This window comes from Populus nigra, chromosome 16 (genome assembly GCF_951802175.1).
Source record: "Populus nigra chromosome 16, ddPopNigr1.1, whole genome shotgun sequence".
NCBI classification, from domain to species: domain Eukaryota; kingdom Viridiplantae; phylum Streptophyta; class Magnoliopsida; order Malpighiales; family Salicaceae; genus Populus; species Populus nigra.
In genome coordinates this window covers 14320923-14333672 of record NC_084867.1, presented here as the reverse complement: position 1 = coordinate 14333672, position 12750 = coordinate 14320923, and the positions used below count along the sequence as shown (strand labels likewise).

General features: G+C 34.7%; 3 protein-coding genes across 4 annotated transcripts; 2 read left to right on the top strand and 1 right to left on the bottom strand.

Annotated features, from left to right (window-relative positions):
* Window positions 1-1946: 1946 nt before the first annotated feature.
* On the top strand, window positions 1947-3255 carry LOC133676253 (heavy metal-associated isoprenylated plant protein 31). 2 transcript variants are annotated; one of them, XM_062097898.1, is made up of 3 exons: window positions 1947-2149; window positions 2247-2328; window positions 2753-3255. In XM_062097898.1, exons 1-3 carry the CDS (start codon window positions 2144-2146, stop codon window positions 3076-3078), a joined length of 414 nt encoding a protein of 137 aa, XP_061953882.1. In that variant the 5' UTR covers window positions 1947-2143; the 3' UTR covers window positions 3079-3255. The 2 variants fall into 2 exon arrangements, with proteins under 2 accessions (XP_061953882.1, XP_061953881.1); XM_062097897.1 differs by having other exon boundaries at window positions 1960-2149; window positions 2747-3255.
* A 3272-nt stretch (window positions 3256-6527) lies between these two features.
* On the top strand, window positions 6528-7536 carry LOC133676015 (heavy metal-associated isoprenylated plant protein 39-like). Its single transcript, XM_062097589.1, has 3 exons — window positions 6528-6697; window positions 6791-6872; window positions 6995-7536. Exons 1-3 carry the CDS (start codon window positions 6686-6688, stop codon window positions 7237-7239), a joined length of 339 nt encoding a protein of 112 aa, XP_061953573.1. The 5' UTR covers window positions 6528-6685; the 3' UTR covers window positions 7240-7536.
* A 3133-nt stretch (window positions 7537-10669) lies between these two features.
* LOC133676014 (pentatricopeptide repeat-containing protein At1g55630-like) lies at window positions 10670-12686 on the bottom strand. Its single transcript, XM_062097588.1, has one exon. It carries the CDS (start codon window positions 12247-12249, stop codon window positions 10807-10809), a length of 1443 nt encoding a protein of 480 aa, XP_061953572.1. The 5' UTR covers window positions 12250-12686; the 3' UTR covers window positions 10670-10806.
* Window positions 12687-12750: the final 64 nt, after the last annotated feature.

Genomic DNA, 12750 nt, shown 5'->3' with positions numbered 1-12750 from the left:
AAATTCTTCAAGCTCACTATTAATTATATATATATATATATATAAAAAGAGGAGAAAGTATAAGGTAAAACACATTGCTATCAGTATATAACTTCACTCTTTTCTTTTCAAGCCCCATCTCCTTCACGTATTCCAGCCCCATATTGCTCGACAATAATCTCAACCCTTGATGTGATGTTTGTTTGCACAATTTCTGAAGATAAAAGATCTTCATGGGCTTAAATGGACCAGCTTCAGCGGAATCAATACGATACTTGGGCTTTCTCTTAAGAAGCAAGCCTTAAGCCGGAGTTTATATAGCGTGGACCACCCTAGAAGTTAGAGCTAAGCTAAGACACCTTCAGCCAGCCTAGAAAGTAAACAAATTCTTTTAGCTTGAGTTAAATCCCAGCCCATCAAATTATGTAAAACCCATGATCATTTTGCCCCCAAGGAAGCCTTCCAAATTCTGACATTTAGGCTGGCTCCTCTCATTCATTTTGAAGGGACAAGTGAATGATATAGTTTTCATCTCCATCTCCATCTCCTCTTTTTTTTTCTTTTTTCTTTTTTGCAGCTTTATAAGATGATATTATTATACGTCTCTGTGTGTGTTAGAGTATTTGATGCGCTTTCCCAACTGGGTATTATTTGAATGTGTGTTCTAGTCTGCAGGCTGTACAAAGGTTTAGTGCCTTTAACGTCAGAATTTCTTTACATCATCAATAAAGAAGAGATTCAGCTTCTTCCTTTTCTTTTCCCGCCCTTTCCCAGTAAAAGTTAAAGTAAAAAAAAAAAAAGGGTTTCAGCACTTTCTCCTGAAATTCTTTTGCAGCGCCAAAGCTGATTTTGTAATGCTTAGTGCTTACTCCCTTTTCTTTCTTGGTCTCTCTATATATGTGGACATCGAAAGAATTGTGTTCAGGTATTCTTCTTCTTCTTCTTCTTCTTCTTCTTGTTCTTCAGATTACCACAGCAATTAAGGTATAAGTACAATTAATTTTTATTTTTTTAGTTTAACGTGGGTGTTCGGGTCAGCTTGCGTGTACCTCGACTAATCTCACGGACCCTGAAGTTAACGATTATGTAAATCTACAGTGGCAAACATATGAGCAATCACAGGGCTCGAACATGAAACCACAAAGATAACAAACCTCTTAGTCCAAGCTTTTACTACTGAGTCACCACTTATATGGTTATAAGTACAATTAATTAGTTAAATACGTTTTGGTTAACAAATAAATAAATAATGCAATAATTACATGTGCAATGAATCGATCAGGTGTATCTAATTGTAATTGACAGAGTTCAAAATTAGTTATTATAAGTATTAGCAACAAAGTAAAAATATTATGATAATGACATATTTTTATTTTCCTTCTATACAAGACATTAGTCAAACACAATCCTGATATATAAATTTTTAGCAAATTTGTATTATGATCCTTTATCCAAAAATTAAGAGGCAGGCATTGTATAAAAATATTATTCTTTTTATTTTTTAGCTGATAATTAAATAATTTTTTAGTGGTTGAGTTTAAAGTTTTTTTTTTGTCTACATTGACTCTATTTTATATCAATTTATATTTATTTTTGTATGAATATTAATAGCTCGATCAAAATACAATTATCTTGATAATAAAATGTTTGTTATGCTTTGATTTTATTTGGATCATCTTAAATTTACCCTTAATTCAAATAGTCTTTTTGGAAAAAAAAAATTGTCAATATATAATCTACACTTTTTTTTAATCCAATTATAGATATTAATTATGAGAGTACAATAGATAGCTGGGCAATTAATTATAGATGATGGCCTATTATAAAGTGGGCACCGCTAATATTTAAAGAAACCATAACAAAATCAATATGAATCATCAAGAATTGGAACCAAAGTCATGTGAAAGGTCCTACATAGAACTGGCAAATGTTTTCTTGTCATAGATTTGAGCATGTGATCATTTCACAGCGAGCTAGCGTGCCCTCAAGAAAAGAGCAGAAAAGGGGCTCTCAATGCACGCTTTCCTAATCCACGCGTGAACAATCTCATTGCATGCTTTCAAATTTCAAAAGCCAAGAAGCTGCTTCCCATCCTTCGCCTTAATTAGCCCTAGCTTCCACCCTCCTGCCAAAGTCACCAAATTCTTAACTTCATATATCAACCATGTCTGTAAGTCTCTCTCTCTCGCAAGCACATGTACATGCATACATTGATTTGTTTCATAAGTATATACATTGATATTCTTAATTACATGTTGGTATTGCAGCTGATGGTAGAGGTAAGAGTTCCAAACTTAGATTGTGAGGGCTGTGCTTCGAAGTTAAAGAAAGCTCTCCTCAAGCTAAAAGGTAGGTAGGCCTACATTTTGTACAAAAGGTGACAATTATATTGCCAACGGTCCAGGCTATGTAATGTTGCCATTGTCGATTCTATGCCTTACCTTACTAGAGTATTTCACTTCAAAGGTGGTCGAGGGCCTCGTGTATATATATATATGTTTTGCAAGGGCAAACTTTGGAGTACGTACATAATTGAGATAGTACTGTTTGATTTTTTTACCCGAGACTGGAAACAGGAAAACAAATAGTTTAGTCTCATCTCATATATAGCCCAATTTCTCACATCCTAAATAAACGAGAACATATTGGATATGGTTATTTTGGCCAAATGAAAGTCTATATGAGATTCAGAATACTTGGTGTATGCTGAATGGTAGCTCTCTATCTGATCTGATCTAATCTAATGTTTCTCATGTGTACATATCAGGAGCAGAGGAGGTAGAAGTAGAGATGGAAGTGCAAAAGATTACTGTTAGAGGCTATGCATTGGAGGAAAAGAAGGTGATCAAAGCAATTAAACGAGCAGGGAAAGCAGCAGAGCCATGGCCATTCCCAGGATACTCTCATTTTGCCTCTTTTTACAAGTATCCAACCTTCATTGTCAACCATTACTATGACACATACAAGAATGTTGCCAGCACTAATGGTGTCCACACCTTTTTCCACACTCCTGCTGTCTATTCACTTGCTGTTGCATCTGATGAGGCTGTGGCTTCCCTTTTCAGCGATGACAATCCTCATGCTTGCACTATCATGTGATGCTAATTTAATTATTATTATTCTTTTGCCTTTTCATGTATTTCTTTCCTTGCTTTTTAAGAGGATTGTTGTATTGATTTCATTTGAGTTTTGTTTAATTTAGGATGTTTGTTTTTTGTTTTCATGATTGAACAAATTGCTTAATGTTGATGATCGACTAGCTAGCTTTCAATTGCCTTTCCCCGGCCCCCTATTTCAACATGATATGTTTTAATTTGTCCTCATTGGTAGATTAATTTCTTGCCTTCATCTGATTTTGGACATTTGAGAACAAGAACACATAACGTTCCCTTGTGGAAGTTTGGTCTTAAAATTAAGGAATTGAGATGCCATCATTGATCCTTAATTATCCCTAGCAATAAATTTGTGTGCTTTTATATATTATAACAAGTGAAATAAATTTAACTTGGTGTTGGCATAAATTGCTAGTACATATTGTGAAGGTTTATTTCTAATTCAATTCAATTAGGTGACTGTACTATTCATATTGATTATTATTAAGGCAGCAAACTCATATGGATTATTAAAGCAACAAACATTCAAGAGCTCTTTGGTTTAAAGGCTTTTTTGTTTTTATATATATATATATATATATATATATATATATATATATATATAATTATTTGCACAGCAAAAATATGATTATATCATTATAGAAAATTATAACCATTAAACTTGCAAAGGGGGATTTTTTGTATTTTCTTTTTTCTTAACAGTGAAGTTATAAGATTTCCCTTGAAAAAAAAATATGCATTGTTTCAAGGGTGCTTTTTTGTTTTTACTTGTTATTTTTTTGTTTTTTTAAAAGATTAAATATTATTAAGAAAAAATTATTGACGCATGCAATATAAGCATCAGCTCATGACGGTTCCTATATTATTAGGGTGGCGCGTGCGGATTCATCTGATTACCAGGTGGTGTTAGGAGCAGTGCATCGCCTCTTTTCAACAGTATAACACGTGCTTGTGGCAAAAGCATGGTTGGCCTCCGACATGCTTTTTTTCTTTTCTCTTTCCTAACCTAGAAATTAAAGATAACCCATCTAAAAAAAAAAAATTGTGTCCTCAAGTTTGTATATCCATCGATATTATTATAGGAGCTAAATTCTGTGTTGTTATCTGTTTATCATTCTTTTGATTATTTTTTTTAATCCTTTTCGTGATTTATTATTTTTTTAATTTCATCCATGATCATTTTATTGCATTTATTTTTTCTATCTAGTTTTGGTCCTCTTTTTTTATTGCTATTTTCTTGTCCTTTTTTATTTATCTTATTTTAATTTTATCCCTCGATATCTTATTTTATTTTATTTTTTAATTTGATTTGGATCCTTATTATTTTGATTACTATTTTTTATTCTTTTCTTAATTTATTTTGTTTTTCAATTTATTTCCTAATTATTTTCTTTCATTTGGTTATTATACCATATTTGGTCTATATTGTTTGGATTTTAAATTCTTTTGTGATTAGAAATTTTACTTTGTTGTTTTTTTATGTTTGTCTTTCTACAAGGTAATCTAGGTCTCATGATGATTTAAGTTTTTTTTTTTGCCTTTTATTATAAATTGATTTTTTTTCTTTAAATTCATCACTTCATATTTTGGTTATTGGACCTTAAACTTCATTATTAGTTTCACTTTTTTTTTTTGAGTTGTCCTAATCTCGTATCCCGATTAATGGATAAGGTAGGTTATTTCATGTTGATTTAGATTTTTTTTCTTTGATGCTATTTTTGCAATTTCTTCCTTTGGCATCATATTATTGACCCTTGAACTTTGTGATTATTTTTTTATGGAGTTATCCTGAGTGCAAGTTAGTTAAATCAACCCTGGTTATCTTAGTTTTTTTTTCAATATTTTTTTTATTTAGCTTTGGCCTTTTTTGCTAGGTTTTTTTTTGAAAGTCTAATTATTTTTATCTCAATCTCACATCGCAGGTGGTGGTTAGTCGAGTTAATCTGAGTTGACTTAGTTTATTTCTCTTGACCTTTTTTTAAAAATTGATTTTTTTTCAGTTTTATCATTAGGCATTAGATTAGTGGCTCTTGAGCTTTGTTATTTTTTTTGTTTTTCTTTATATGAGGTTACCTTGAGTGTGAGTTTATCAAGTTAACTCAGGTCAACTCAGGTTTTTTTAATGTTTTTTTTATTGAATTTCAATCTTTTTTTTTATAGGTCCTTCTTTTAAGAGTCTGGCTTTTTTACTCCGATCTCATATCAAAGGTGATTGGTTGGTCAAATTAACTCGGGTTGACCCTGGTTTTTTTTCTTCAATGCTATTGATTTGTTTTTTGTTTCATCATTTGACACTAGGCTATTAGGCCTTAAGCTTTTTTTTGTGGGTTTATCTCGATCTCGTATACTGAGTTACGTATTAATAAGTTAACCCAAGTTAACTTGAGTTACTATTGCTTTGATATTTTTTTATTTTAGAAAAAATCTAACTCAGCCCGCCACATAGCACATGCCATCTATCTAGCACATGTAAAATAACACGTTGAAATGTTCTGAAACTAAAAGGTATCATTTCAATTAAAAAAATAAAATGTGAATCGAAAAAGAATGGATAACCTTAATAAAATATTCTTATTGCTGTAATGTATTTTATATTTTTTTTCTTCTTTATTTTTTTTTAAAAAAATTAAAAAGACATTCTGTAGTTACCGTAAAAGTTTCCGTGAAATTCAAAACTTCATCGTCTTCAATATAATTAATGATACTAAAGTACTTTAATTGTTACCCGAAAGGTGAAAGACTTTCCAGGTTCAAAATAAGAAAAAAAGGGCTGCTCCTTTTTCTAGCCTTCAATGGAGGGGTGGAGCAGACAATCTTTCTTTTCAACTTTTTGCAAGGAAGGGAATCTTCAGGACCGAAAGGGTAAATTAATTATGACAGAGAAAGCAATTTGGTCACAACCTTCGAGTTGTCAACACATTGGGAAGGAAAAGCCTCCGTCCTTCCTTTCCCCCCCGCCGACGCCGACATGCCCTCCCGGTGTCTTTTGGAGTTCTGATTGTCAAAAATATGTTTTATTTTAAAAAATTATTTTAATATTATAGACAATGGTTTCTATATCTATGTTGCCATTACTATTAGGTATTTCATTTCGAAGAAAAAATTATTAAATTTCAACTCAAACTCAATTTAAATAAAGAAAACGATTCTTAAATGGATAATTCGAGTAAAATATGGGTATTTCAAATAATTTTATTTTAATTTGTTTAGTTTTTAATATTTTCTTCAATCCAACAAAAATACACATGAAAAAACAATTTTTTAAATTTTAAAACACTGTTTGTATCAAAATTACATGTTTATCAATTACCAAACAAGAGAGAATATTTCTATGAAGAATGGGAAAAAAGAAGAAGAAATAGTGACAGTCCAATCAATCAATTGTCTCCAACTTGTCCATCATGCTAAATTTCACTTCATTTTTGTCAAAAAAGTGACATGGATCCACACACGCACACACACACATCTATTTGCATGTAATCCACCACCGCCACCACCTCACATCTTCAAGCCCCTTTGTGTATAGATATAAAGCCCACCACAAATTTATCAAGCACTTAGAATTCTCTTCCCTTCCTCTACCCTCTCTTCTAATGGCTGATCAGGTACCCTCCTGCTCTTCTTTGTTTTCATGTTCTATTGGCATTGATTTCTTCCTTTTTATTTTTTGACAAGTACTCTTGTTAATTTATCTGTAGATGAAGGTGGTGTTAAAGGTCTTGACCATGACTGATGATAAGACAAAGAAGAAAGCAATAGAAGCCGCTGCTGATATTTTTGGTATTTCTTTTTTTCTTTTCTTTTCTTCGTGTAGTTGTTCTTTGGAGCTGCTGAGATAAATGAAAGATGTACTTGGCAAGTTTTTGTTGGTCACTTTGTGCTCCATTCTTGTACATAAACAGGAGTTGATTCCATAGCAGTGGATCTCAAAGATCAGAAGCTAACAGTGATAGGTCTGATGGATACAGTGGCAGTGGTGAAAAAGCTGAAGAAAGTAGGGAAAGTGGACATAGTTTCAGTTGGACCTGCTAAAGAAGAGAAGAAGGAAGAGAAGAAGGAGGAGAAAAAAGAGGAGAAGAAAGAGGAGAAGAAGGAAGAAAAGAAGGAAGAAAATAAGGAAGAAAAGAAAGAGGAGGAGAAGAAGTAATCAATTAAACCAAGAATTATTCACCCCCAGCCCCTCTCTTCCTCCTCCTTCTTGCCTTGAGTTATAAGCTTAATTATTCTAAACAGAGCTAAATACATATTGTAATAAGCTTTTGAGAGAGAAGCTTTGCCCATGTAAAAGAACCCTTCTAGAATCCATATATCTACAAAAGTGGAGCTTTGAATTGCACAAGGAAATAGTTTGCTTGCTTGTTTTTCATACCATGTCTTCACTTGCTGAATTGTGTAGCACTTAATTACTGGCCAGGAGCCAAGCAGAAGGGTTTTTCTCTCTTTATAGTATCCTGTTATTTTAGCCCTTTTGGATGCTAATCCTATGCATCCTTTTAACAACCTTCCTTCGATATTAGCAATGTTGATTAAGCTAATGTAATTTGGGATCTTCTTTCTACATGTAATTGAGGAAATCTCGCTGGTTTTGTGTAATGGAGGACAAAGTTCGGTCAAACGAGCTTCCTCTTCCTATTAGTTAAAGGGTCAGTGTCCATCCAAAATACCTTCTGCACTGCATGAGCCATTAAGATTCCTTCGCCGGAAAAAAAGTTAACAAAAGGACAGGCGAATTGCATCATTTCTTCGAAGGTCAAAAAAGAGGTAGAGTATTCACCATTCTTTCTTTCAAAGATTACGAGGGAGAATGCAAGAGAGTGACGTCAAGGAGGTCACCTTACCATGAACAATTCGTGGATGGGTTCGAAGATCATAAAGAAAGCATGAAACAGTTGATGCACCGAGAGACCATTTGCTGGATTCATTAAATGGGAATTTATGGCACAGATCTAGAGCCATTTTCATTATCAAATTAAAAAAAGGAAGAACAGAATCTGTTTTTGTCTTGCTAGGCTCCTAATTATAATGTTTAGTGGGCTGGTTTCGTCATTCAGCACGCTAGTTGACAAGAAACAATGCTTAGGCCTTTAAAATTAGGTAGGCACAGAAAACCTTAGCCAGCTAGATTTTGATTTTTGAATGCCTCAACACACAAAAGTACCTGCTAATTCCAGATTCCTGATCTCATCTTACAACATCACAACAGCAACTATGTGAAGAAAGGCAATGACACCCGTATAGAATTGCTCGGATATACAAGTCGAAGCAGTTTAGAATCAAGTCGTAGCCTCATAAGAGTTTTGACAGGCCTGTTCTGCCCCGTTTAATTTCATGATGTCAAAGATATCAAAAGCTACCTAGATATAATACTAACCGGGGATAAAGGAATCAAACTCATCCTCCACAATTATTTAGCACCATGATTTGGCCTGTTTTGTCTTGCTATGCAAATCATTTTCACGTTCTCAATTGGCGACGGCATGCTCTTTGAGAAATGACGATAATACGAGCAGCCAAGAAACATAATTGTCATTTGGGCCGCTGCCAAAACTCTTACACGTCAGCATGGCTGGAACATGGTTAATGATCAGTACAAGGGTAAAACTCCGATAGGCTGCCAAATTGGCCCAGCAGATGGACTAGCTTTACAAGGAAGAACAAATTCGTGAAGCGCAGCTGGTCTGTTGCAACTTGTGGACAGTGGTGTCAAAAATCTCAAAAGAAATAATCGGTGTCGTGTTCCAAAATCAATCCAATGCAGGACAGTGGCGGCAATTTTTCTTGATGTCTCCATCTTTCAGTGTAGCTCACAAATATGAAGTTCCCAATCAGATGTCACGCTCATACAACTGAACATGGCAGAATAGCGGATAGCACAGAGGCACAGTGAATAAGTTGCAGAATAGAAGTCCCAAGAATAACAGTCTATAAAAGGTATTTGGCCTTCAAAGGAAAATTCTTGAGGTTAGGAGAGAAGAATGATAAAAGGGAAAAGCTTCTGAGCTCAACCATGATGACCAACATGAAGCTATTTGCAAATTCTGCATAAGCTTGAATTCTTCTTCTTAGTTTAATACCTTCAGAGGTGGTTCAAACAAGGAGCATTCTGCATAAAAGATAATAAGGTTTTAGATTGATAAAAAAGAAAACTGATAAGGGTTGTTTGAAGAAAATAGATATAAATGAAGCAATGAACCATCCAGAAAAAATTAACAGCAAAATTAGCAAAGAAATGCATGTAAACCAGTAACATAGTTATTAAAACAAGCACAGTTGTCTATAACCAGCTCAAGTCGGTGGAAAACAGTGGCTAATGGAATTTTCATACATGGAATTGTCACCATCTTTTGATAATTTAAGAAATTGCTCTTACCAAGAAACCTCAATTCTCATCATATGCACCAACCACACTTTTCTTTCTTGAATCAACTTTCTTCCCATAGACCGTATTGAAGTTTAAAGTTCAGTATTTTTGCAGTTCCATTCTCCAATTCCGAAAGTCACTGTTCTTTTCACAAAAAGATCTTAATTCCAGTAAACATTGACAAGGATTTACATTGCTTCTGATGTGCCACTGTTGTGAGCGCCGTCACTAGATATGAGCAACTGGTCAATTGGCACCTTAATACCGCACGGTTATTAGCAGCACTGACATTGAAACAACTGCTGCCACAATTACATTATTTTCCTCTACCTATCCATTACCCCCACCTGCGTAACCAGTGGCACACCTGCATCACCAACTTCAATGGCACGGCCACAGCCTTCACTTTTTACCCTCATCGAACCCTATTCCACGACACCTACTCAGAATCCTCCCTTGAAACACCAAACTCCTGAAATCTTAACCTCAAAATAGCCAAAATGCTAACACTTGGAATTCTCAAATACTGATCACAAACTAAATGCGGGAAAGAATTACACATCGATCCATAAACAATATAACTTCTGAGATGAAGGTAGAAGGGGAATCAAAATATAAACTTTCAAACATACAAGTAAATAAAGGTAAAGTAATTTAATACAATACTGGAAGGTCACGGTAGTTTACAGAACACTAAACCCATAGATCTTGGAAATCACTAATCAACCCAGGTTTTTTTTTTTCCAACTCAAACCAGTTTAAATCCTGAGTTAACCAGGTTCAAGGTCAACCTACTAGCCGGTCTGATTAGCATCCAATCTTATTCTTTAAAACTTCCAAGATCCATATTCTTATGGTGTTTCCTTATCAAAAAGGCCATTTACAAAATGATCAATGATTGAGATAATGATATCAGTTTCAAAAGATAGCTTGAGTGCCAAAAGAAATGATCATCACCAGCTCCTGGTAGAAATGAGGGTTAACAAAAAAATCATGTGGCATCATCATAATGGTAAGATGCACATAAATGAATTGAAAACTTAGAAATCATTACATCAATACTACTAGAACACAGCAAATTTCAGATTGGCAGAAGCATCACAAGAAGCTGATGATCCAGAGAAGTTTTTCAAAACTAACTTCACATAAGAAATATAAAGGAAAACCAAGCCTTCTATTCTATCTCAAGAGTAAATGCGACCAGGGAGAAAAGATGTGCATACTTTACCCTACTAATTTCCATGAAAAATAATACTGGAATCAGGTACAAGGCATCAATTGAGCTGAATCATTGAGAATCTTCCCATGAAGTTACAATTGAAAATTAAATAAGGTACAACATGTACCATTGCATCATCTCTTATATCTTTTGATCTTGGTCACTAGATGGCTGTATTGGCTTTTCTCTATCATCTGCTTTATCACTTCATGAGCTTCCGAAAGCTTTCCAGCATTCCGTAAATTTCTTACCAAGGTTCTGTACACATGAAAATTAGGATTGCAGCCTCTGGATTCCATTTCTTTGAGCATGGAACATGCTTCCTCAAACTTCCCAGCCATACAAAGCCCACGAATCATAGAATTATACGTAAATACATTTGGTAATTGGCCGTTGACTATCATGTCTTCAAACATTTCTTGTGCCTTTTCAAGCTCACCGTTCATTATATATCCTGTGATCATTACTGTGTAACAGACAACATCTGGTATGCATCCAGCCTTTATCATTTCATCAAAAAAATACTGGCAGCCAAGTAAATTTCCAGCCCGGCCCAGTCCATCTATCAACGTAGTGTAATGAAGAACAGTAGGATCAATACTCGCTTCCTTCATAGCATTCAAGAGATCAAGTGCAGCAACTGGATTGTTTGTCTTTCCATAAACATGTAGAAGGATGTTATAGGTGTGAAAATCTGGAAAAATTCCACAACTAAGCATTTCATCAAGTAATCTATGAAACTCAGGTGCCTTCCCCAACCTACATTTTGCATACAAAATAACATTATAAGTAAGAACATCCGGGGAATGACGCTCCTCCAACATATGCTGATATACCCACTCAATCAACTTGTACTGATGCAGAACCAGTAGTGAATGCAGAATCGCATTGTAGGAGTTCTTGTAAGGCCTAAAATTGAATGTTTTTGACCTAATGAACCTTTCCACAACATTCATAGCCAAACCAGCCTCACCGCAAGTACAAATTAATATATTAAATGTCTGTGCTGTAGTGTGAAACCCCTTCTCAACCATCTCATCAGCTAGTTTCCACATCGCCCTAAACTCCTCACACTCTGCAAATATCTTCATTAACAAATGGTATGAATTCCCCGTGTGCTTGTAATTTCCCTGCTGATCAGACCACATGAAAAACTTAAAACCCAATTTCGCACACCTGGTTTTGTTCTCCTCATTTATGTTCCTCAAAATTCCAGTAAAAACTTCCCTCACAAGAAGCCACGAAACCTTTATCTCTAACTCACTTAAAGCCCTTTTCGCATCAAATCCAGGGCCATCTCGTCTTAGAATATCAAGAACTCTGTCAGCATCAATCCTTGTGCACTCAACATAACTACGCCTAACTGAGAAATGTTCCTCCTCAACACAACTTTCACTCTGAAAAGAATCAAAATCTGAACTTTTATACATTCTCTTCAAGGGTTCTTCAACATATTGAAACCCATTATCATTATTATCACCACCATCAAAACTATAATCACATAACCTCCTCGAAACGGAAGGAAAGCACAAGAATTTATGAACTACCCTCATACCAAATAAAGCTACAGAGTTCATTGTTTGACCTTATTAGACCCATTATCTCACCAGCCTTACAATACTCAACAAATCCAAGAAACCAACCAAAAGATTGAAACTTTCCACCTCATAGCGCTTGAAAATTCTTCTAAAATAAAATTGAGAAATACCCATCAAACAGAAACAACTCAATTGAACGAAATAAGGGTTTTACCTTTACAGCAAATGCTCATTGAACAGAGGAACTGCAAGGCAAATTCAATCGAGATGGCCCCAAAAACGACATAAGAGAATGAGAAAAAGCTGGGGACTCACCTGGTTCTAACCTATTTGTTGAAAAGATTAAGCATAAGTCTTTTTAGGTGCTTATAGTCCCTCAGCAGGGTGTTTATATTTTTGTAAAGGGAAGGGAAAGGACTGCAGTGGACAAAACAAAAACCCCAAATGCGAGGGGATTAAGCACTGCAATCAAAAGTTTTTCGTAGAAAAACATGTCACTTCAAGAAACTAACCATAGAAGGCCACGTAAGTGGACTTAGA

Bases quoted from the DNA above. Each gene is read 5' to 3' on its own strand.
- LOC133676014 (XM_062097588.1), bottom strand. From the start codon at position 12,249: ATGAACTCTGTAGCTTTATTTGGTATGAGGGTAGTTCATAAATTCTTG.
- LOC133676015 (XM_062097589.1), top strand. The intron at 6,873-6,994 runs GTATTTCTTTTT...GTACATAAACAG, and splicing joins AGCCGCTGCTGATATTTTTG to GAGTTGATTCCATAGCAGTG.
- LOC133676253 (XM_062097897.1), top strand. The intron at 2,329-2,746 runs GTAGGTAGGCCT...TGTACATATCAG, and splicing joins AGCTCTCCTCAAGCTAAAAG to GAGCAGAGGAGGTAGAAGTA.